Genomic DNA, 26,223 nt, shown 5'->3' with positions numbered 1-26,223 from the left:
AGTCGTGACACTGCAGACCGTGGTATACCACAGGGATCGAATCACTTAGTTTATAATAAAGGTTATACAACAGGTGGGTCTAATACTGAATGCTGATTGGTTAAAACCTCATTCCAGCCGGTGTCTATTCCACAAATACCACCAACTAAATCTATGACTTTAAAATGGCTATTTACTCCGTTCCTCTCTCTAACTGCACAATCCACTGTCTCGTCAACCCAGCCAGGCAATTTATAAACTCTCCACTATAAAAAGCATCTAGACATTATCTCACATTTCTTTTAGATTAACATTTAGTTTTCAACAGCAGAGATTTGTATTAACATTGCTGTCTGACATTTGCAACATTGTTTCAATATTCCCATTGATGTAGCACAGTAATGAACGTGTTGGGATGAGACAGACAGGCAGGCAGCTTTTCTCAGCCAGTCGAAATCATGAATCAGCATAATGTTTTATGGATGTATACAAATAAATATCAATAGAAAACAGGTCAAACAAACTGAAGTGCAGCTCGGTTGCAGTCTGTCCAGCTTCAGTTTGAAGAGATTGTGTTAGCTGTGTTGTTGGCTAGTTCCTCTGAACAACAGTGTCCTGATGAGAGAGCACATTTTCTATGTCAGGTGAAATCGCACACCATTAGCTCAATTGTTATGGATGTATCCAAATAAATGGCATTATCATGGCTGTGGTGGTCTACGCCACTCGGCTTTGCCTCGTACACATTGACCGCAATGTGGTCAATGGTTCAAATGAGAACCCAAGAGGGCTGGGTATGGTCCCTTGGGTTTTCTAGAGCTATCTCTGCCCTGGAGTACATGACAACAATTTGTATAACATGTAGTATGCCTGTCACCTTAGCGATCACATGTAGGACTTTGATTGTGTATGATTTGCTTTATGTATAATTTGATTTCTATGTGATTTGACGGTATTATGTAATTTTGCTTTCAGTGGCAGTGCAGTATTCCTTGTTTACAATTAGAATGGGTGCAGTTTTAAGGGACCCCTGCTGCTTCATTATGATAAACACACCTTTCACCATAATTGACAATATCACAATTTGCTTGTGTTTGGGGGTTTTACGCCTTGTCTGATGATTAATGACTGACATATATGATTACATAACAATTTAGACTGATTATTCCTTCCCTTCATATTTTTCTTATCAGGCTTGGAAGAAGTTGGAGAGAGACCCGAGAGGACCAGGTTGTGCTTGTCATGACGTTCTACAGCCAGTAGAGGGAAATCCTCACCAAGGTAAGACTCAATATGGCAGAACTTCCTCTAAACACCTATCAACCTCTAAAAATCTATCTGTGTCGATATGTAAAATGAAAAAATAAACAAAAAAGGCTTCAATCATTTCAATTTCCATGATAAGCGCTCAATTATTTATTAGGTTGTTGGCAATGCCCACTAATAGCAAACATTTCCAAAATGCCTTGAACAGAACCATTTGTGAAGCCAACAAAATGGTGCAAGAAATCCAAACCATAACTTTTAACAATTCATTCAAAGGCAAAGGCCTTTCATACTTAGTGATTTAAGATTTGAATATAAGGTCAATATTCATTCACGAAAATGTACACATGTAAGCAAAACGTGTGTATCAAAATACTTGAAATGGATGGGCATTTGGCCAGGTCTCCTTTAATTCATCCTCTTTCACATTCATTCTTACACACATTGCTCTAGTCTAGTACAAAGTATTCAATCATTTACATACCATTACATGAAACTTTTAAAATCCTATTCACCCAGTTATCCAAGTTGTTTTAGATCAGAATATTGGCACTAAATGCTGTATTAAAGAAATTATGAGTCAGAGTGAAGACTTACTTTTGGTCCCACTAATAGCAGTCAAAAACTATAGGATATCAGAGTTTATGTTCGACACTTCATCAGTTGATGAAGTTTGATATCAAAGCCATTTGAGACATTGAGTCACTTGCACAAGTACTTCTTGCACAAGTACTTCATGATGTTGAGGTTTTGAAATCTTGCCTCTTGTAGCCTCTGTTCCATGTATGAGCTTGTTTTAAACCAGTGAGCAGCATCATCCGATGACACGGTCTGTGTTTTCACCAATGCACACTCATTCATGCCCATCATCCATCCTGTTAGCATCCCCACTGCTAACGTTATCCCCCTCTCCATGCCCTATCGCCTCCACCTCTTCCTCCCCACTGTCTTCCTCCTTCTCTGGATGTGGTGGGGGCGGCTCCAGGACTGGAGGTGGGGACTGGGGAGGTAGGGGGATAGCCTCTCCCTTCTTGGCCAGCTCGACTAGCTCTCGGGCAGAGGAGGTGGGGGTCGGGGTAGGGTAGGTGTGGTGGAAGGATTCATAGTCCACCTCGTAGAAGCCCTCCTCTAGGGAGAGCACAGGGGTGAAGCGCTCCCCCCACATGACCTCTGAGTCTAGGTAGGAGCTGCGCGCCTGGCATGTCATTCCTGGCGGGAGAGAGAAGGGGGAGGGAGACAGACATTACTGACATGAAATAGAGGATAGGAACTTTAAATGACTGTGTGATTGGGTATGATCTAATTGTTTATTTTTAAAGCCCTTGTCATGGAACTATACTAAGACCTGGACTCAAGCTGCGTCGTTGTGATTTGTGGATCTAATTAAGATTCACTATGCTTTGTCTCCTCTACTTTAAATGAGCTGTACTCCTTTCATTGAACAAACATTTTTGGAAATAGGCTGAAGAGTGGTTCTAATACAGAGATGTGCATCTTCTCTTTCAATCACACACATGTTTGATGTGTACACACATCAAACACACAGATGCAGAAACACATACAGATAGATAGATAAACACACACAAACACACACACACGCACACACACACACACAAACACACACAAACACACACACACCTTTCTGAATATATATATGTGGATTGCCTATAAAAAGCTTATGAGGATTTTCATCCGATGCTCAAGTGAACCTTGAAGAGCCACATCAATTACAGTACATATTATCCACAGGAATTCTGAAACAAACCAACTGACTATGCACAGCCAGCACCAGGGGTATATCAAAGCAGACAGACCAATGTACAAACACACACACACACACACTAAGAGAAGTAAGGGGTTCCGGGTTGGATGACTCACAACCTTGTGATGTGTCAACAGTTCTTTTTTTCAGCAGCCATAATGTAAATATATACAGTGGGGCAAAAAAGTATTTAGTCAGCCACCAATTGTGCAAGTTCTCCCACTTAAAAAGATGAGAGAGGCCTGTAATTTTCATCATAGGTCAACTTCAACTATGACAGACAAAATGAGAAAAAAAATTCCAGAAAATTACATTGTAGGATTTTTAATGAATTTATTTGCAAATTATGGTGGAGAATAAGTATTTGGTCACCTACAAACAAGCAAGATTTCTGGCTCTCACAGACCTGTAACTTCTTCTTTAAGAGGCTCCTCTGTCCTCCACTCGTTACCTGTATTAATGGCACCTGTTTGAACTTGTTATCCGTATAAAAGACACCTGTCCACAACCTCAAACAGTCACACTCCAAACTCCACTATGGCCAAGACCAAAGAGCTGTCAAAGGACACCAGAAACAAAATTGTAGACCTGCACCAGGCTGGGAAGACTGAATCTGCAATAGGTAAGCAGCTTGGTTTGAAGAAATCAACTGTGGGAGCAATTATTAGGAAATGGAAGACATACAAGACCACTGATAATCTCTCTCGATCTGTGGCTCCACGCAAGATCTCACCACGTGGGGTCAAAATGATCACAAGAACGGTGAGCAAAAATCCCAGAACCACACGGGGGGACCTAGTGAATGACCTGCAGAGAGCTGGGACCAAAGTAACAAAGCCTACCATCAGTAACACACTACGTCGCCAGGGACTCAAATTCTGCAGTGCCAGACGTGTCCCCCTGCTTAAGCCAGTACATGTGCAGGCCCGTCTGAAGTTTGCTAGAGAGCATTTGGATGATCCAGAAGAAGATTGGGAGAATGTCATATGGTCAGATGAAACCAAAATATAACTTTTTGGTAAAAACTCAACTCATTGTGTTTGGAGGACAAGGAATGCTCAGTTGCATCCAAAGAACACCATACCTACTGTGAAGCATGGGGGTGGAAACATCATTCTTTGGGGCTGTTTTTCTGCAAAGGAACAAGGACGACTGATCCATGTAAAGGAAAGAATGAATCGGGCCATGTATCGTGAGAATTTGAGTGAAAACCTCCTTCCATCACCAAGGGCATTGAAGATGAAATGTGGCTAGGTCTTTCAGCATGACAATGATCCCAAACACACCGCCCGGGCAACAAAGGAGTGGCTTCGTAAGAAGCATTTCAAGGTCCTGGAGTGGCCTAGCCAGTCTCCAGATCTCAACCCCATAGAAAATCTTTGGAGGGAGTTGAAAGTCTGTGTTGCCCAGCAACAGCCCCAAAACATCACTGCTCTAGAGGAGATCTGCATGGAGGAATGGACCAAAATACCAGCAACAGTGTGTGGAAACCTTGTGAAGACTTACAGAAAACATTTGACCTCTGTCATTGCCAACAAAGGGTATATAACAAAGTATTGAGATAAACTTTTGTTATTGACCAAATACTTATTTTCCACCATAATTTACAAATAAATTCATTAAAAATCCTACAATGTGATTTTCTGGATTTTCTTTCTCATTTTGTCTGTCATAGTTGAAGTGTACCTATGATGAAAATTACAGGCCTCTCTCATCTTTTTAAGTGGGAGAACTTGCACAATTGGTGGCTGACTAAATACTTTTTTGCCCCACTGTATATCTTAATTTGCATTTCACCTGCAGCAAATGTATTAAATTATAATGATATAGCTGTAATTCTTTGAATGTAAACAGCAAGCTAAATGAATAAAAAAAATACTGGCAATTCAATGGTATCATGTATACAGTGGGATACCTACATACTGTGCCTGATGATGATATTTAATATACAATTAACATACCAATTAGCCTACGTATTTTCATGAAGCATTTAGAAAAACGAAACAAAGCCTTTGAGCATCGTGTGAATAAGAGATAAAAGCAGCTGTCACCCCTTCTGCCGCCCCGGCGTTCGACGTCGCCAGTCTACTAACCACCGGTCCTGGCAACCCACATTATGCACACCTGACAACCATCATTACGCACACCTGCTCCCCATCGTTACGTACAACTGGACTTCAGTACTTTGATTACTTCCCTTTTATTTAGCCCTCAGTCTTCAGGCAGTCTTGGTTTTCATGCCCAGTACGCTACTCTTGTTTTGTATATCGTCATGTTCTTCCTTATTAAACTCACCAACTGCACTTGTTTCCTGACTCCCTGCTCCCATTCTTTAAGCACCTGAGAGATTAAAAGCTCTTGAATCTAGGGGGCACTATTTTCATTTTTGGAAAAATAACATTCCCAAAGTAAACAGGCTATTTTGTTAGGACAAGATGCTAGAATATGCATATAATTGACAGCTTAGGATAGAAAACACTCTAAAGTTTCCAAAACTGTAAAAATACTGTCTGTGAGTATAACAGAACTGATATTGCAGGCGAAAGCCTGAGAAAAATCCAATCAGGAAGTGACTCTTATTTAGAAACCTCTGCGTTCCTATGCGTCCCTATTGAGCAGTGAATGAGATATCAACCAGATTCCTTTTTCTATGGCTTCCCTACTGTGTCTAGTGTCACAATACATAGTTTCAGGCTTTTATTTTGCAAAATGAGCCTGAACGTCAACATTGCGTCAGTGGTCAGCTGGAGTCTCTCAGAGTGTTTTGTGCATAAGGAACACATGCGGCCATTGTTTCTCTCTTTCCTACTAAGAAGCCATCTGTCCCGGTTGATATATTATCGAATAGATATTTGAAAAACACATTGAGGATTGATTATAAACAACGTTTGCCATGTTTCAGTCGATATTATGGAGCTAATTTGGAATATTTTTCGGTGTTGTCGTGACCGCAATTTCCGGTCGAATTCTCAGCCAAACGTGAAGAACTAACAGAGTTATTTCGGCTACAAAAATAATATTTTTGGAAAAAAAGGAACATTTGCTATCTAACTGGGAGTCTTGTGAGTGAAAACATCCGAGGCTCATCAAAGGTAAACGATTTAATTTGATTGCTTTTCTGATTTTCGTGACCAGGTTGCCTGCTGCTAGCTAGGCATAATGCTATGCTAGGCTATCAATAAACTTACACAAATGCTTGTCTTGCTTAGGCTGTAAAGCATATTTTCAAAATCTGAGATGACAGGGTGATTAAGAAAAGGCTAAGCTGTATTTCAATATATTTCACTTGTGATTTCATGAATATGAATATTTTCTAGTAATATTTATGTCTGTTGCGTTATGCTAATTAGTGTCAGTTGATGATTATGCTCCCAGATCCGGGATGGGTAGTTACAAGATTAACAGCAAACCAGTAAACTCTTTCCTACTTCAGGCAAATCCCACTTCAAGGCCTGATTGGGTTTGATCCCCGAGGGAAAAGAGCAATACGACAAACTGTTGTCGATATATTAAAAAAATTCAATAAAGCATCAGCTTTTAGCTTGTCCTTTGACTAAACCGTCAATATTGACATGGGATACTGAGGAAAAAACAGGCCTTGCTGTGCGATGGATCAAACATTCTCCCTCTGTTAAATCAAAGTCTATATATTGAGTAGAATATCAAAACCAAATCTGAAGCAATAACACCCACATGGTCTGCATCCTCATAAACAAAATCGAAACTAAATTGCCTGCAGTATTATTTTAGTTATTTAACCTTTATTTAACCAGGAAGGGCTCATTGAGATTAAAATCTCCTTTTCAAGAGCGCCCTGGCCAAGATAGGCAGCACTAAATCATTACAAAAAAATTACAGACAGACAACATGAAAAACTACAAGTAATCTAGTAAAAACCATTGAATTCACAAAAGTATAAAACAGCAAATTAAAAACATTGACAGCTCAGGGAATCAGCCTCAAAATCCTTCATCGGTGATTTAAAAACACCAATCGGGACAAGTTCTTCCAGTCTAAAAGTATTTTGTAAGGTGTTCCAAGACGATGGCGCAGAGTACATAAAAGCCCTTTTACCAAATTCAGTTCAGACATTTGGAACAGTTAGCAGGATAAAGTCCAGCGAACGAAGAGAGTACCCACCACATTTCTGAACAATAAAAATCCACAAATAAAAAGATAGTAAACCCAAAATGGCTTTGTAAATAAAAGTATACCAGTGACTGAGCCTACGAGTGACTAGAGAAGGCCAGCCAACCCTGCTATACAAAGTGCAGTGGTGCGTAAGGGTTTTGCAGTTTAAAATAAATCTCAAAGTGCCATGGTAATAAAGAGTGTCAATTGATCTCAAACACTGAGCAGAAGCATTCATATATAAAATATCCCCATAGTCTAGTAAAGGCATAAATGTAGCTGATACTAGCCTCCTTCTGGCTTCAAAAGAAAAACAGGCCTTATTCCTAAAATATAATCCCAATTTCAGCTTCAATTTTTTTGTAAATTGTTGAATATGCAATTTAAAAGAGAGGCCGTCATCAATTAAAATTCCAAGATATTTGAGGTTACAACCTCAATCTCCTTGACCTGACAGGTAGTAATAGGTGAAAGGTTCAGAGGTCTATTTCTTGCTTTAGAAAACACCATTAGTTTAGTTTTGTCAGTATTGAGGATAAGCTTCAATTGACACAAGGTATGTTGAACAGTATAAAAAGCAGTATGTCTTTGAGCAGTAGTTCAGTTCACTGCCACCGCCCACTCCTGGACCGAGAATCATTGACAGTGGGTGGGATGGGAAAAGGGAATTGGGTCATTCCATGAAGAGTGCCTTTTGCGTCCCTTTGATATTTTAAGTAGAAATTGTGCATCAATATTGAATTTTAAAAGCATGTTATATTAAATGAAGTGCCCTTTAATATAGACCATATGGATAATTCAATTAATCCACATTTTAAAATGAGTAAAGGCTTGCTAATGTGCCAAAATCCAAAATCTGTCAACCCTGTCACTTCTAGGAAGATTTTAACCCACTTATCCCCAAAATGTCTCCAAGTTTCATCGTCATTATAAAGCCCTAGTCATTTCTGAAGATGATTATTTATTTCATATGATTAGTGATTCATTTACATCTGTCCTGCATTTTAAGGTCAACCCTGTTACGTGAACTGAACTCTCATTTTAATATGGTGAAACTATTCCCTTTTAAACAGAAACATTGAACATCTAATAGTCAAATCCTAGAGTAAAAGCAGGTGAGCTGGTTCTAATCTTCTTAGCCACTTTCTGGTGTTTTGTGGTGGAAAACTAAAAGGGTCGATCATAACACGTCAACCCTGTTACCCATAGATAGGCAGGCTAGAAATGTTTTCACAAAACCATTTTTTTGTATAGCTTGCATTCAATTGCCACTCCCTGTTGCACACAACAAGCTTCATTCCCCCTGTCACAGGGGGATTTATGGCTGATTTAAGAAGAAATCATCAACCTGTCACGTTGGTATAAAGAGATTCAGGAGACAGACGCAGGAATGTGTAATAGGGTTTTTTATTTTACCCAAATTACGGCGTGCCGTGTAAAGGCACGGGGACGAAGACCAAACAAACACGTCACAAAACACAGGGTAGAAACTCAAAACAAAAGAGCGAGGAGTACCTCGAATAAATAGCACACTCAAACAATGATTTAACACACGGGACGAGACCTGTAATCATCTGTGCAATCCACAAGGGCACGAAAGCCCAAAACACACAGCACAGGTACTCACACGCAACAACGGACATGGTAACAATAATCAACCCCACCATGGTGAACAAAGGGCACATACAGTATATACAAATACAATCAGTGGGAATAGGGACCAGGTGTGCGCAATGAAAGTTCCAGAGGGATCCGTGACAACCCTGTTACGTTCAACTCTGTTACTTTATTTTGCACTTAATAGGCACTTACTATAGTGTATATATATATATTTCTTTATCCCCTTGAGATGGGAAAACAAGTTTTTATTCAATTGAAAATGTGCTCTTTATGACAGAATCAGGTTAAATCAAACATTTCTTTTGACCAAGTTACACTTCACAAAGGGCACCAAATTGGTAGAACGACCCAATTCAATCACCATTCCAACCTGAATTCCCTCAACGTCTTCTACTCGTTTAATTTCCCAGAGGCTGTACTATTGACAGGTCTGGGATTCTCTCACAAACACACAGACGGGCTTCCATGGAGTCCCTCCTGCTTCGCACAGCTGCCAGAAGACCCTAATAGAGGATATTAGCATACAGGACAATGCTGTGGCCATTTAGGACAGTGTAGTGGCAGTAATGGTCAAGTGCATTCACAGCCAACGTTAATTGGTGATACCCTGCAAGTCTCGAGTGATTCCTGACGACTGCATCCTCTTTATCCCACCAAGTGAATGAAGGCTTATAAACAGGGTCACACAAACCTGCATTAGATTCTCATATTATATATGTTAAAGTACCTGTAATTATAGTGTTATTAATGTTATGTTAATAATCATTTTCTACATCATTATAATTACAATAAAAATCTCTACAGGTAGAAGTTTGTCGGCACAGATCTAGGATCAGCTTACCCTCCACCAGAATGAATCTTCATCATTAGGCAGGAAATGCAAATCTGACCTTAAATTAGAAGAACCCACCTGTGGCTTCCACCATGCCCTCCAGGATGACCACTACCTCAAACTCCTCTCTCTCCAGCTGTTCCTGTGAGATTTCCCAGAAGGGACTGCCCTCGTTGAACTCGTGACAGATGATGAGTGGCGACACCAGGAAGAGCCTGTCGTCCCCCGTATCGAAGCCCACATTGATATCCGTCTGATTGAGAGGGATAAACTCCCCTTCCTTGGTCTGCTTGGAGTGGATCAGCTTGGCCCGGATGGAGGCCTCCACAATGTGTGAGTTCCTCAGGTCTCCTACCCTGAACATCAGACACAGCTTGCTGTCCCTCACAGAGATCACCGCCTTGTGGGAGAACATGAGCGTCTCGGCTCGCTGCTTGGGCTGGGAGATCTTGACGAACATGCATCCCACCATGAAGGCATTGACGATGGAGCCCAGGATGGCCTGAACTAAAAGCAGGAGAATCCCCTCTGGGCATTTATCAGTGATGACCCGGTAGCCGTAGCCGATGGTGGTCTCCGTCTCGATGGAGAAGAGAAAGGCGGAGACAAAGCCGTTGAGGTTGTTGACGCAGGGGATCCAGTCTCCATCGTCGGTGTGGTCCAGGTCTCCACGGATGTAGGCGATGAGCCACCAGATGAGACCGAAGAACACCCAGGTGGTTGTGTAGACCAGGGTGAAAACCAGCAGGTTAAAGCGCCACTTCAGGTCCACCAGGGTAGTGAAGATGTCTGTCATGTAGCGGTATTTCTCGCGCACGTTGCCGTGATGCACGTTGCACTTGCCGTCCTTCTCCACGTAGCGCTGGCGCCGTTTTCTCAGGGTACCTCCTGAACGGTTGGAACCTTTACAGCCCCCACCTTGCCTGCCGCCCACCACCATGGTCCGGTCTGTGGGCACCTGTGTGTTGTTCGTGTGAAAGAAAGGAAGGAAGAAAGAAAGAAAGAAAGAAAGAAGAGGGTTAATGACTGTGTGATTTAACAAAGTAAGTTATTGCTAAATTGATCACTTCCATCAAAACTTCCGTCACCTTGTTTTTGGTAGTATCCCATCTTGGTTTTGACAGCTTTTGGTCCTGTTTCTCCACATCCTGTCCAAAACGCCCTTTGAAGCAATTCATGGCCTCGAAGCGTTGGGCCACAGTCGCTGTTTCTGGCCCCAAACAGTACGCTTTCTAGCTGGAAAACATAAAAGCATATTTTACATGAAAGATTATTCAAATTCCACTGTGTAGCGGACTAGCGACAAACCTGTGACATTTCACGTCAAACTGAAATGAGGTGTGGTGGTTTTTTAGTAACACCAGAAATCCATCATAAAATATAAAAGAGCCAACGCAAGCTTTTATGAACAGCTCTCCATATCAACTCATTATTGCTGTTCACCTCTGTCAGCCTGGACAGGCGAGGTTCAGAGACATGGTTCATTTCTGCCATTGATCGGCAACAGCAGACACCCTCAAGCCAAACAGAGAACACGCCAGTAATTCATTATGCTCAGAACCACTTCACAGTTTTAAATCCCATCTTCCCACATACACACTGGGGCTCAAACACTGGCACGCACACACACATACACACACACCACATGACCCTCTCTTTTTCACAGCTAACTATGTGACTCCTGGCTCACTGTAGAAAGGATCAAGTGAAACCCTTTTAAGTGAATCTGCCTCATTATGCCTTTTGTCATCCTCCCAAATCGCTCCAGTCAATCCAGATCTATCCACCACCGCAAGTGTGACTTGCAAGATTCTAAAGATGAGAACGACTGAACTTCAGATGGGTTGTAGCCTACTGGAGATGTAGATTGCATGATCAGCAACCTAAGACTTATCTCAATTAGTTGCACTGCGACTTGCAATGTCTGCCACCAGCAAAACAAAACAACTCAGCTTCCTCATTTGTCGTTATGTAGATTTGAGGGAGTATAACAGATGTAATGTGAGAAGGAGTGAGCTTCAGGGTTACTCAGATAGTCCAAGGATACTGCTTTATGGCCATGTGCTCCTTTGTATTGACAGGAGTTCAAAGCTCCTAGTTCCAGTCTCCTGTGGTCAGTGTGGGGGGGCAGGGGAGGGGACAGGGCAGAAAGCCACACTCTCTCTCCCTCAGCAACACTCTCACAATCTCACTGACCTCATGTCAGCTCGTTGCACTGCTGTTGTTATAAAGGTCTACAAGCAGCGTTTAAGATAAACTAATGACAAGAGTGAGTATGCGTGTCCGTGTGTGTACGTATGTGTGTACCAGTGTAGGCTCCTCAGAGGAGGAAGGGGAGGACCATCTTACTCAGTGAATTTCAGAAAAATGTAAAATAATGAAACATTAAAAAAGGTATCCTTTTAGACAAAACTAAATATATTCACGTCACCAAATACCTGATTAAAACACACTATTTTGCAATGAAGGGCTACAGTTTTCTCAACAACACACTTTAGGCTATTACTATGTTGTAGCCAGAGGACAGCTATTCCCCATCTTCCTCTGGCAACATTGACTTCAATACAAAACCTAGGAGGCTCGAAGGCCTCACCCCCCTTCCATAGACCTACATGGTAATTATGACCACTTCCGGAGGACATCCTCCAACCAATCAAAACTTTTGCAATATGAACAGACATGTTGTCCATCAAATCATAGGATTAGGATCAGAGAACAAACCTAGTGTGTTGTATCGGGGTTGTGCCACAGAGCATTATGGGGGTTCTATGTGTTGAGAATCTTGGTGAGTTGGTGACATATTGGATAGAGATTGACAGTGAAGAGTAATAGTTGAGCATTTTTAGGATATTATTCCATTCAAATTCGTTTTTTCAAACTACAGGAGATAGAGGAGGTAGATCATATGTTGTTTTCTTGGTTTTAGAACTTTATTTTTGTGTGGAGTTAGTGCAATTTATTTCAATTTGCCTTGCTAACTTTAGTAGCAAGTACTAACATCGCTCCCGAGTGGTGCAGTGGTCTAAGGCATCTCAGTGCTAGAGGTGTCACTACAGACCCTGGTTCGATACTGGGCTGTATCACAACCGGCCGTGATTCAGGGGGCCATATGGCGGCGCACAATTGCCCCAGCGTTGTCTGGGTTAGATTTGGCCGGGGTAGACCGCCATTGTGTTGGGCCAGGGATTGAAAGGTTGCTGGATCAAATCCTCGAGCTGACAAGAAAAAAATCTGCCCCTGAACAAGGCAGTTAAACCACTGTTCCCCGGTAGGCCGCCATTGTAAATATGAATTGTTCTTAATTAATTTGCCTAGTTAAAAAAAGGTGAAATATATATATATATATATTTTTAATGAAAATACTCTGATCCGGTATTTAGGCTATTTATCAAAGAATACACATAATCACTCCGGACAGGCACAAGCAAAAACTCATTACATAAATGTTTCAGCAGCCTAGGCTACACCTAAACATTAGAGATTTTACATGCTGTATGGGATGAAAATTTGATTTTTTTTCAGTCTGATCAACTGTAGGCTACTAATAATAGCAGGTGCATACAGCCTATGCGCCCTGTCCATCTGGTCAGGGTTAACAAATTGGTAATGTTATGTATATATAGCCCATTTGTTTGTCAGAAGAAAATGTGAATGTGATCAAATTTGATTTATATTCAAACTTGGGCTGGCTATGCTGCCTATACCTTTTCAATCCAAAATGATTAACTGGAATTAATCAATCAACATAATAGTGATGACATAGACTGTGAGTTAATTTTTAATTAACCTAAAAATTAGGCCTACAGTTGCAAACATGCATAAAGAAAAGCTCAGCTGTCACGTCCTGACCTTAGTTCCTTTTTTTATGTCTCTATTTTAGGTTGGTTAGGGCGTGAGTTGGGGTGGGCATTCTATGTTTTGTTCTATGTTTGTATTTCCATGTGTATGGCCTGGTATGGTTCCCAATAAGAGGCAGCTGTCAATCATTGTCTCTGATTGAGAACCATACTTAGGCAGCCTTTTTCACCCTTGAGTTGTGGGTAGTTGCTTTCTGTCTCTGTACCAGACAGGACTGTTTCATTTGTGCTAGTGTAATTAAAAGATCATGAACACGTACCACGCTGCACCCTGGTCCTCTCCTTCTTCCACCAACGACAACCGTTACATCAGCCCTGTGAGTTCTATTGTCTATCAGTTGTTGTCTCTGTGTCTGGGTAGAGGAAACTCCCCTTTTAGTCTAGTCTAAGTATAATTAATATGAACAAGTATAAGGTTGCTGCAGTTTGACAGGGTTTTCTTCATGAGTTTTTTTAAAAACCATGTGACCTGATTAGAAAAACTGGTCCTATCATAGCCCATATAAAACCTTTTTACAATAGTCCTGTAGCTCGCCTGGTCTCATAGACCAGATGTAATCACTGTCATACCCTATAGGGTCCAGGCCCCAGGGAGAACCATTTTTACAAGGGCTTTATTCAGGAATGTTTCTTGGGCTACTCTGTGTCAAATGGGCGAGATGCACAGTCTGTGTTTGACTTTGTGAATTCATGTAGAAACTTGTTGTCCAAACCTACGATGGCGCAGCTGTAATGGAATGTATATGCTATTTACAGCTAAGTCCCCTCCTGTACCCTGATTAAGAGGTGATGACCACTCCACTAACATTGCCAACTCTTTCCTGACATGAACTGAAGCCACGTCTCATGTGCCCACTCATCCACTGGCACATTGAATGTTTCCTCTCCAAGCACTGAGTAGCCCTGTCAATTTTCTCTCATTACTGTATGTAGAGTCAATCACATACACAAAAACAATCACATTATTAAACATCAATGATTTTACTCATTGCATGGACTAACTCATTCTTAGCTATTTTGTCTAACTGTGTAGTGTATTGTGTTTTTTTGACTTCCCAGTCAAATCCTGTCCTGCCCTCAGTGGAAGAGTTGAGCTCTTCTCCAACACCATCCATCCATGATGAGCCTGTCCTACACTGAAGGCTATGAACACCTCAACCCCTGTCCTGCACTGAAGTCAAGCCTCTGAACACCTCAACCCCTGTCCGGCACTGAAGGCTATGAACACCTCAACCCCTGTCCGGCACTGAAGTCAAGCCTCTGATCAACTCATGCCTCATACCCTCATTCAATCACTGCTGTGATCCCTTTCCAACAGAGTGGAAGTAGCCCTCTCATTCCCACCTTTCTCAATTGTTCTCTCTCAGTTCAGCAGTGTCGTAGCTTAAAACATTTTTACAGGGCACAGAGCTTCTGGAACAAACACCCAACACTTGAAATAAATAGATCTTAATTATAGAGTAGAGTGGCAAAGTAATGGTCGGGGGGCACATTGAAGGTGAATGCTCAAGTCATCTTTCTTTTGAGCCAGACTGCCCCCGTTCTATAAACTACCAACCAGCATTTATAATTGACAAATAATTCATCATTACCAACACCACCTACTCTCAGCATATTTCCCCCTATGACCCCTATTTGACAGCCGACATTCATTAAGTCCCTGAGTTTAGATGTTGAGATGAAAACATTCTCTGCCACACACACACTCCCGATTAAACCTCTTTGAAGTTATACGCTTAAAATGATCAGCCTCCATTCCCCATGCTCTGTCCAGTGGTAGAACACTGGCAGTAGGTGTGGGTGTGATGAGGAGTTGCCTGTTAGTCAGCAGCAAATGTGTGAAAGCTGAAAGCCATATTAATGATGCAGGTCTCTGTGGGGTACGTGGGGGGAGGACAGCCAGGGACAGACGGAACACGCTGGGAGGCCACAAATCAGCCACTGATCCATCTAGAGGTGGGCCTGCCTGACGAGAGAAGATTAAAGAGACAAGGGGACAACATGCTGCATACATGTATGACTGGAAGGAGAGACATTAGCCAAGGACTGGCAGGGGAGGGAGAGCAAGGGAATGAGGGAGGGGGACAAGAAAACAAACAGAGAACGAAGTAGATAAAGAGATATAGGAAGAAAAACAAATGAGGAGTGAAAATGAGAAGGAAAGAGAGTAAGGAGTAGTGTTGGACAGGGCAAAAGGCAAGGATGATAGTGTTGATTGGCGAGCAGATCAGTTGAGTAGAGGGTTTCAGGAAGGGAGATAATGAGAGAGACAGTAAAGAATAGTTTAATAGGGACAGAAAGAGAGATTGAGAGAAGGGGTTAATGGTTTGAAAGGAAATGACAGGTGTGGTTGGAAAGGTCAGAGAAGAGAGGCTAGAGGGAAGATGATGACTGGTTGTAGAGGCTGGAGCAGCCAGGTGTGAAGTGAATCGGTGAGTGCTAGGCCTAGTGTTGACACCAGTACCACTACTGCTAGTAGCAGTGTGTGTGTTTTTACAGGCTTCTCTCCAAGTTTGCATTCTGATCACAGTAGCTTCCCCAGAGGCTCAGTCAACCAACATGGCTTAATCCTAAAGACAGGACTGACCTCAGTTCAGAGTAGCCAGGCAGCATCTGCTTCCTCAGCACAGCTCCACTGGCACAGCATGTTACAGCACTAATGCCACCCAGAATAAAGAATAGTTCTGTCAGGGATAAGGGATGGAGGCCAGCCTTCTGGGATGAAATATCATGTCACCAGTATGAGGAAAAGATGAAGTCTCATTCTCTGTGTCGCCTATGTGAGAATCTTGTCATGAGCACCAGTGATTCTCTACTTTTTTCTTATTATTTTCACACTCCATTTATCACTCTCCCCTGCTCCTCAGTCTCTTTCCCTAGTCACTTTTCTCATTTCATCTGGGTTCCCATTTTGGCTCAGGATGATGAGGGTATAATGGCCTCATTAAAGACTAATGCTTTATAATGATGAAATGACCTGTCCAGCACAAACTGAGAGCCACAGACAGACAGAGAGACCGACAGACTTGCCAGGACAGAGAGAGGATGCTTGAGCTCACTCCCCTCAGCCATTAAATTACATAGCCAAAGAGAACAGCAGTTGGGAGAGAGAATGGGTAGACGGGAATTAAAGAATACTACCAGAAATAAGATGTGAAAAGAAAGAGAATGGAGTGGAGATAATTAGGAAGTGGTGAGGCTGAAACGAGAGCCAGGCAGACTCACTGCATTCCCACTTCACACTGTAGTCTACACACCATCTTTAAAGGCTTTGTACCACACTTAAACACTCTGCCCTTGAGAGAACTTCCTCTTAGGAGGGCAGAGAATTAGTTGTAATGGCTATTTTTATTTTAAAACAGCTTGTATAGGTAGCATCATTAGATATGAGCATAATCATTTACATGGCTTGACATGATCTTAAATGTCCCTATTTTGTTCTCTATTGCTCCTCTATTATTCCTCAAGCAAGAGGGGAGGCCGATGACATCACAGATTCCCATTAGACCAACTCCTTGAATGCCCTACTCCTTGAAGTTTGCAGTTTTGTCTAAAAAACACTTTTTTTACCCCTTAGTGTGTGTACTTTACAGTTTTTATACTTGAGACTTTTCAACAGTTAAAGTTAGCTGGAGGACGTCTTTAACTCATTTTAAATCAAATCCAATTAGATTTGTCACATGCGCCGACTACAACAGGTGTAGACCCTACCGTGAAATGCTTACTTACAAGCTATTAACCAACAATACAGTTTTAAGAAAATAGAGTTAAGAAAATATTTACTAAATAAACTAAAGTAAAAAAATATATATAACAATAACGCGGCTATATACAGGTGGTACCGGTGCCGAGTCTATGTGCGGGAGGGTACAGGTTAGTCGAGGTAATTTGTACAGTAGGGGTAAAGTGACCATGAATAGATAATAAACCGTGAGTAGCAGTAGCATAAAAACAAAGGGGGTCAAAGCAAACAGTCTGCTGTTCTCTCTGCCGTGCGGTAGAGAAGAACAGCCTATTTTTTTCATAGGTATATATTTAATAATATTTACCAGGCAAGACAGTTAAGAACAAATTCTTGTTTACAATGACGGCCTACCCCGGCAAAACCTGGACGACGCTGGGCCAATTGTGCTGCCCTATGGGACTCCCAATCATAGCCGGATGTGATGCAGCCTGGATTTGAACCAGGGACTGCAGTGACACCTCTTGCACTGAGATGCAGCGCCTTAGACCGCTGCGCCACTCTATGACTTGGGTGACTGGAGTCTTTAACCATTTTTTGGGCCTTCCTCTGACACCGCCTAGTATATAGGTCCTGGATGGCAGGAAGTTTGGCCCCAGTGATGTACTGAGCTGTACGCACTACCCTCTGTAGCTCCTTACGGACAGATGCCGAGCAGTTGCCATACAAGGCGGTGATGCAACCAGATGCTCTCGATGGTGCAGCTGTCAAACTTTTTGTAGATCTGGGGACCCATGCCAAAGTTTTTAAGTCTCATGAGGGTGAAAAGTTGTTGTCGTGCCCTCTTCACAACTTTTTTGGTATGTTTGGACCATGATAGTTTGTTGGTGATGTGGACACCAAGGAATTTGAAACTCTCGACCCACTCCACTACAGCCCTGTCGATGTGAATGGGGGCATGCTAGGCCCTCCTTTTCTTGTAGTCCACAATCATCTCCTTTGTCTTGCTCACGTTGAGGGAGAGGTTGTTGTCCTGGCACCACACTGCCAGGTCTCTGACCTCCTCCCTATAGGCTGTCTCATCGTTGTCGGTAATCAGGCCTACCACCGTTGTGTCGTCAGCAAACATGATGACGGTGTTGGAGTCATGCTTGGCCACGCAGTCGTGGGTGAACAGGGAGTACAGGAGGGGACTAAGCACGCACCCCTGAGGGGCCCCCGTGTTGAGGATCAGAGTGGCAGATGTGTTGTTGCCTACTCTTACCACCTGGAGGGTGGGTCGTCAGGAAGTCCAGGATCCAGTTGCAGAGGGAGGTGTTTAGTACCAGGGTCCTTAGCTTAGTGATGAGCTTTGTGGGCACTATGGTGTTGAACACTGAGCTGTAGTCAATGAATAGTATTCTCACATAGGTGAACATTTTGTCCAGGTGGGAAAGGGCAGTGTGGAGTGTGATTGAGATTGGGTCATCTGTGGATCTATTGGGGCAGTATGCGATTTGGAGTCGGTCTACGGTTTTCAGGATGATGGTATTGATGTGAGCCATGACCAGCCTTTCAAAGCACTTTATGGCTATAGACGTGTGTGCTACGGGGTGGTAGTCATTTAGGCAGATTACCTTCGCTTTCTTGGGCACAGCAACTATGGTGGTCGACTTGAAACATGTAGATATTACTGACTCAGTCAGAGAGGTTGAAAATGTCAGTGAAGACACTTGCCAGTTGGTCCGTGCATGCTCTGAGTACACATCCTGGTAATCCCTCTGGCACGGTGGCCTTGTGAATGTTGACCTGTTTAAAGGTCTTGGTGACATCAGCTACGGAGATCTTGATCACAAAGTCACCCGGAACAGCTGGTGCTCTCATGGGTGCTTCAGTGTTGCTTTCCTCGAAGTGAGCATAAAAGGCATTTAGCCCGTCTGGTAGGCTCCCCTCACTGGGCAGTTCGTGGCTGGGTTTCCCTTGTAGTCCTGCCACATCCTACGTGCGTCAGAGCCGGTGTCATAGGAGTCAATCTTAGTCCTGTATTGATGCTTTGCCTGTTTGATGGTTCGCCTGAGGGCATAGCGGGATTTCTTTAAGCGTTCGGATTAGTGTCCCACTCCTTGAAAGTGTCAGCTTTAACCTTTAGCTTGGTGCGGATGTTGCCTGTAAACCATAGCTGCTGATTGGGATATGTACATATGGTCACTGTAGGGACGACGTTGTCGATGCACTTATTGATGAAGCCGGTGACTGAGGTGGTATACTCCTCAATGCCATTGGATGAACATATTCCAATCTATGCTAGCAAAACAGTCCTGTACAATAGCATCCGCGTCATCTGATCACTTCCGTATTGAGCGAGTCACTGGTACTTCTTGCTTTAGGTTTTGCTTGTAAGCAGGAATCAGGAGGATAGAATTATGGTCAGATTTTCCAAATGGAGGGCGAGGGAGAGCTTTGTACTCTGTGTGGAGTAAAGCTGGTCTACAGTTTTTTTCCCTATGTTTGCACATGTGACATGTTGGTAGAAATGAGGTGAAATGGATTTAAGCTTGCCGGCATTTAAATCAGCCACTACGAGCGCCGCTTCTGGATGAGAATTTTCTTGTTTGCTATTGGCCTTACAGCTCATTGAGTGCCAATGCCGGTTTGTGGTGGTAAATAGACAGCTACGAAAAGCTACGAAATATAGATGAAAACTCTCTTGGTAGATAGTGTGATCTACAGCTTATCATGAGGTACTATACCTCAGGCGAGCAACACCTCGAGACTACCTTAATATTAGACATCGCGCACCAGCTGTTATTGACGGCCTGGTGATGCCACCAGGCACACCAAAACTCCCTCCCACCAAAACAGGCTGACATTTCAGGCTGTCTATTCAAACAGCTGTTAAGCTGAATGTGCATGATCATTATTTTCACAATTTCAGTATTATTCCAACCTCAGTGTGGAAATATATATAAAACACAGGAAAGTACAGTTTTGACTGCACTGGGCCTTTAATGAGCTTTTCTGGCTATGATTTAAGCATATATCACAGTAAGCCTTTGTCTCATATACAGTACCAGTCAAAAGTTTGGACACCTACTCACTCAAGGGTTTTTCTTTATTTTTGACTATTTTCTACATTGTAGAATAATAGTGAAGACATCAAAATTATGAAATAACACATGGAATCATGTAGTAACCAAAAAAAGTGTTAAAGAAATCTAAATATATTTTAGAATCTTAAAGGAGCCACCTTTGCCTTAATGACAGCTTTTCACACTCTTGGCATTCTCTCAACCAGCTTTATGAGGAATGTTTTTCCAACAGTCTTGAAGGAGTTCCCACATATGCTGAGCACTTGTTAGCTGCTTTTCCTTCACTCTGTGGTCCAACTCATTCCAAACCATCTCAATTGGGTTGAGGTCAGGTGATTGTGGAGGCCAGGCCATCTGATGCATCACTCCATTACTTTGCTTGATCAAATAGTCCTTATACAGTCTGGAGGTGTGTTTTCAGTCATTGTCCTGTTGAAAAACAAATGATAGTCCCGCTAAGCACAAACTAGATGGGATGGCGTATCGCTGCAGAATGCTGTAGTAGCGATGCTGGTTAAGTGTGACTTGAATTCTAAATAAATCACAGATTGTGTCACCAGCAAAGCACCCTCACACCTCCTCCTCCATGCTTCATGGTGGGAACCACACATGCGGAGCTCATCCGTTCACCTATTCTGCGTCTCACAAAGAGACAGCAGTTGGAACCAAAAATCACAAATTTGGACTCATCAGAACAAAGGACAGATTTCCACAGGTCTAATGTCCATTGCACGTGTTTCTTGGACAAGCAAGTCACTTCTTACTATTGCTGTCCTTTAGTAGTAGTGGTTTATTTGCAGCAATTCGACCACGAAGGCCTGATTCAAGCAGTCTCCTCGGCACAGTTGATGTTGAGATGTGTCTGTTACTTGAACTCTGTGAAGCATTTATTTGGACTGCAATCTGAGATGCAGTTAACTCTAATGAACTTATCCTCTGCAGCAGAGGTAACTTGGGGTCTTCCTTTTCTGTGGCGATCCTCATGAGAGCCAGTTTCATCATAGCGCTTGATGGTTTTTGCAACTGCACCCCAAGAAACTTTCAAAGTTCTTTAAATTTTCCTGACTTTTTTGGTTACTACATGATTCCATATGTGTTATTTCATAGTTTTGATGTCTTCGCTATTATTCTACAATGTAGAAAATAAAAATAAAGAAAAACCCTGGAATAAGTATGTGTGTCCAAACTTTTAACTGGTGCTGTAATGGTTTTCTTCCTTTGAAGGAGAGGACCAAAGCGCAGCGTGGTAAGTGTCCATGGTATTTATTTAAACACATAAACTGAACACTCCATACAAAAACAATAAACGTAACGTGAATAACCAAAACCGAAAACAGTACCGTGTGGTGTAAAACACAGACACGGAAACAATCACCCACAAAAACACAGTGAAACCCAGGCTACCTAAGTATGATTCTCAATCAGAGACAACTAACGACACCTGCCTCTGATTGAGAACCATACTAGGCCAAAAACAATCTAGACACACAAAACATAGAATGCCCACCCAGCTCACGTCCTGACCAACACTAAAACAAGGAAAACACAAAATAACTATGGTCAGAACGTGACAGGTGCTGTACATCATTACTGATGAATACTGACAGTAAAGCCCCCCTGGGTGTTACATATTTCAAATATACATACTGCAACATACATTTGCTTCTCCATAAAAGGCCAACAGACCATGATTCAACCCGCTCCATACATCTGCCATTGACAGTAGTGCGTGACACACTGACAAATTTAGGGTTACAAAAGTCCTGGAACTTTCAATAAATTCCCTGGTTTTCCCGAAATCTTGGTCGGAGGATTCCCGGAATCAGGAAAGAATAAGCAGGAAATCCAAAATCCTCCAACATGGATTTCTGGAAAACTAGGGAATTTAATTGAAAGTTCCCAGAATTTTGCAACCCTAGTCACAGTTACATCATGGTAGATTGGCTTTAGTTTGGACTGAGGGGCAGAGGGAGTCAGGTTCCGTGCAGCGGGTCTCCAGGGGCTTTGCTCAACATCTTTGGCCTCCTCAAATATACCTCACGCCCCCTTGTTATTGTCCCAGGGCATGGGATGTAATGGTCGGCTACAAATGCACTGCAGAGAATACTAATAAGGGATGTTTTTTTTGTTCAGGAAGATGGTTGATACCTGAGAGTGATTTACTGCTCTAGAATTGGCACTTGTTTCAAACCCACCACGGGAGCTTCTTTTACAATAAACAATCCTGGTGTTCCCTTGGGTAAATAAGCACGGTACCATGGGAGGTCCTGCCGCTTCCCGCGTTTAGTATCTTTAATTAAAGCCTCAGGTTAGGTTCTGTCCTGTTTTAGTCTACACTTCCTCCGCACACAGAATACAAATTGACAGAATTAAATGGTATAAACGTATTTGCTCTTCACAGCGATTGTGTCGTAAACCACTTCTGACATTCATTTGAGGGCAATTTGAAAGTGAAAAGGACAACTCAATACGTGATCCTCTCCTCCGCCAACGCACGGTACTCTGCTGAGTGCGGCTGATAATGGGCTGTGGTGGCTGAGCGTGAGCAGTAAGCTAGAGCAGCACCTCTGTATTCTTAATCAAATCACTGTCTTTGCCAACACTTATAGCCCCTAATATTCTCCCCATCTTTCTCCCTCACTGCCTCGTTTCCACCCCAATGAACTCAAATTGACAAGTTCAGGCAGATGAGGGATACAAGCAAACCCTTTAATTTATGTTAGGGAAATAGAATGCCAGCCAGCGATAGGTTGAATGATGATGGGATAAGGAGGTGGGAGAGAGAGAATGTTTAAACCTTGAACGGAACAAATGTTCTCTAATAACGTTGGTAACCAGTTTCTAATAGTAATAAGGCACCTCAGGGTTTGTGGTATATGGCAACTCCGCATTGCGTCATGCGTAAGAACAGCCCTTAGCCATGGTATATAGGCCATATACCACACACCCTCATGCCTTATTGCTTAATTATACCATGGCATTGTTGAATACTTGTTTCTGATTGGCTTGAAGGGCATTCTAGAGCGTGCATTATTTCCCTATAACGCACAGTACATTTGCACGGTAGAATTCAATGGCTATAGTTAATTCTTACATATTCTATGTTTGAGCTGCTTTGAAAGCAAAGGTTGAAACGAAAACATTATTGACATTGTTGAATTGGATTTTCATAATGGCAAGCCAGGGTTAGCTAAACTAGCAAGTCTCTTTGTTTGGTCACCATGGCAACTACTGTAGCTATCTAGTAAACTTGATAATATAGATTGAAAGGAATGTGATCCGAGGGCCACGTGCCACTGTGTCCACTATGGGCATGACTCCTCTGACTCTAACCATGTCAGCCTGCCAGGTTTGGCTTTGGACATTGTTCAGTTCACCAACAGCCGTAACCTCATAATATATTTTTCATATTTACTTTCCCATTAATGCTGTTAACTACAAATCTCTGCATACATTTTTTGTGATTCTAAACTTAACCTATACGGTTCACATAGAGAACATTTGTTCCGTTCAAGGTAATCCACTTCAGTGGATTCTGAAGGGATAATAAACGGAAAATAATCCAACTCCACAGAAGGTCAGTTCCACTTTCCACATCCTTCATTATTTTCCATAGAACGCATAGCCCCTCAATTGATTACCCCTTAGGTGTAGGCACGCATGCCAAGTAATTTAATTAAATTAGCAATAGAATACAAATCACAATGCTGTAAAACAAAGACACAAAACAAATTGATTGGAAAGGTATACCTCCCTAGAATAAAACAGAGGCTATTTCTGCACTGGCCAGAAAATATTATGACTGAAATGGCCTTGAAGAAACAACAGAAACAGCACAGCAGCAAGGCGCGTTAATAATGGGGTAAGAAATAATGCACGAATACTTCATGCTGTGCAGTTGGGAAGAGTGGGGCTGTTTAAAATTGTAGCTTACAAGTGGGTACTGGGTAGGCTAAAGAATTGGACTAGCTGTCAAAATTCTAGTCGAGCGTGAAACGCGTTGGAGCATAAGAGGAACATATGGGCACGTTTTCACTCACTTGCTGAAAGACAACATGAAAACAGGGCGATAACGCAACACACCAAAAGCCGCCGAGAGAATAAAAACGGGAGGGGAGACCGGAGACGAGAGAGAGAGCGGGGAAGAGAGTGAAAGAAAGAGAATAGACAATTTGCGGATGGATGAATGAGGATAAGAAAATAAATACACTATAAATGAACAATGTATTACAATGTTTTAAATTGTTCATTGGCGTCAACATTGTATCTGTAATTAGTCAAATTTTATACCCAAATTTAAGTGGATTTCTTTCGCAATAATTTGTTAAAATGTTTTATGCTAGGCTTCTAGTTGCCTACTAGTTACTGTTCAAATGTATTCCTTTTAAGAGCCTAACTGATTGACATGGTTAGGTTAGCTCACATTACCCGCTGATTTGAATTAAAACCACAAAAAATGGAAATCTCAATAAACGAATTTGTCCGCATGTTGACTTTATCTAGTTTAATAGACACATAGCTTAACAACTCGGCGTCATAAAGGCTACGCAAAACTGAAGCAAATAAAGTTTGCAACCCCTAACAGACCCGAGCATACATGAACCCAGTTTGGTTGCCTAATAGCCTTGTCTATTCAGTCATATAGGCTACTACGGACATATATACAGCGTTGGCAGGGTTACTACTGTATTAAGCATTTAATAATTATGTAGTTAATAAAATACCTCACCTCGGTTCTACAACGGTGCTTGGTTCGACACGTCTGCACGAGCTCTGACCAGTACCTGTTAAAGGTAGGTTACATCAAACACGACCACCGAGCGCGTCGCCAGTGCGTGTCCACATATCAACACATCTTATTCCTGTAAATTGACAGAAAACGGAATTGATAAAAATAATAAGTTGCATTTACTATCGCTATAGTAGTTGAGAATGAACACGTCTGGTTATTTTGGCTCGGTGGTTATTCATGAGTGGGGCAAGGCATCCTCTGTTTGCGCTGTGCTTACCTTCTTTCCGAACTGGATTTGAGAGTCCCATGATCGCTGTCATAGCAGATCAGGTGGCGGTTTTAAAACAGTAGATAAGACCACTACAGTAAACTGCCACTTTTTTTGTTCCTCCTGTAGCCCCGCCTGGTCTCATAACAGCCAGCTGTAGCCTACAGTTCATTGTGCGCGAAGGAACGGACTAGACTTGCCACTCCTACGCGTAATGCAAAACTCCCCTCCCCCTCATCCGCCCCCTGTACTTTACCGACTACTAAGCTTTTCTCATTATGTACGATCTAATATATGTGCTTCCGTGCTGTGTTCAGTGCTCAGTATAACATTACTAGTCGGCTTTGACTGCTCTCTGCAGTGGCATCAGTAGTCCCATTTGATTCCGAGCAAATCATTCCCTCTGATCTACTTTCATTAATAAGAGTAATAATTTTTTCTCAGCGGGAATGCTAAGATTACCTTCTGAAAAATGGTAGACAATAAGAAATGCAGAGGTAGGTGACTGCATGACCTATCTATGAGTCATTATAAGATACAATGTAATGTATCAGCCATTAATGCAGAGGTGTGAGGCACTCTTGCATGATGAAAAACCTTGGCTGAGACCAAAAACTTGCTTTAACTCCCCAAGCTAATGACTATCCACTGGGCACAGCACAGACCTCAGTTCAACTTCTAGTTTTGATTTACATTTGGTTGAGCTGTCAACTAACCTGAATTCAACTTGAAGTCAACAAAAAAAGGTCACCATGTCATTAGATTTATGTTAAACGTTGGGTGAAAAAATGAAGAAATTCCCTTACTTTGATTACTTTTTTCAAATCCATTCAGTTTTCCACATTATTCAACGTAATCACATAGAATTTGTCTGTTGAAATGAAGTGGAAACAATGTTGATTCAACCAGTTTTTGCCCAGTGGGTACGGCTATAGTTCAGTGTGCTAACCCGTCTTCTGACATACAGATGGCCTGGGATGACTGTGGAGAGGAGGTGGTTCAAGGGGGGTTAAGGGGAGTGTAGGA

General features: G+C 42.2%; 1 protein-coding gene across 1 annotated transcript; it reads right to left on the bottom strand.

Annotated features, from left to right (window-relative positions):
* Positions 1-358: 358 nt before the first annotated feature.
* Positions 359-25,420, bottom strand: LOC112227427 (G protein-activated inward rectifier potassium channel 4-like). Its single transcript, XM_024392266.2, has 5 exons — positions 25,207-25,420; positions 24,927-25,059; positions 10,679-10,826; positions 9,669-10,548; positions 359-2,454 (listed from the first exon to the last, which is right to left on the bottom strand). Exons 3-5 carry the CDS (start codon positions 10,766-10,768, stop codon positions 2,099-2,101), a joined length of 1,326 nt encoding a protein of 441 aa, XP_024248034.1. The 5' UTR covers positions 10,769-10,826; positions 24,927-25,059; positions 25,207-25,420; the 3' UTR covers positions 359-2,098.
* Positions 25,421-26,223: the final 803 nt, after the last annotated feature.

This window comes from Oncorhynchus tshawytscha, linkage group LG03, assembly GCF_018296145.1.
Source record: "Oncorhynchus tshawytscha isolate Ot180627B linkage group LG03, Otsh_v2.0, whole genome shotgun sequence".
Taxonomy (NCBI): domain Eukaryota; kingdom Metazoa; phylum Chordata; class Actinopteri; order Salmoniformes; family Salmonidae; genus Oncorhynchus; species Oncorhynchus tshawytscha.
The sequence above is the reverse complement of the archived record's forward strand: the minus strand, read 5'-3'. Positions and strand labels throughout refer to the sequence as shown.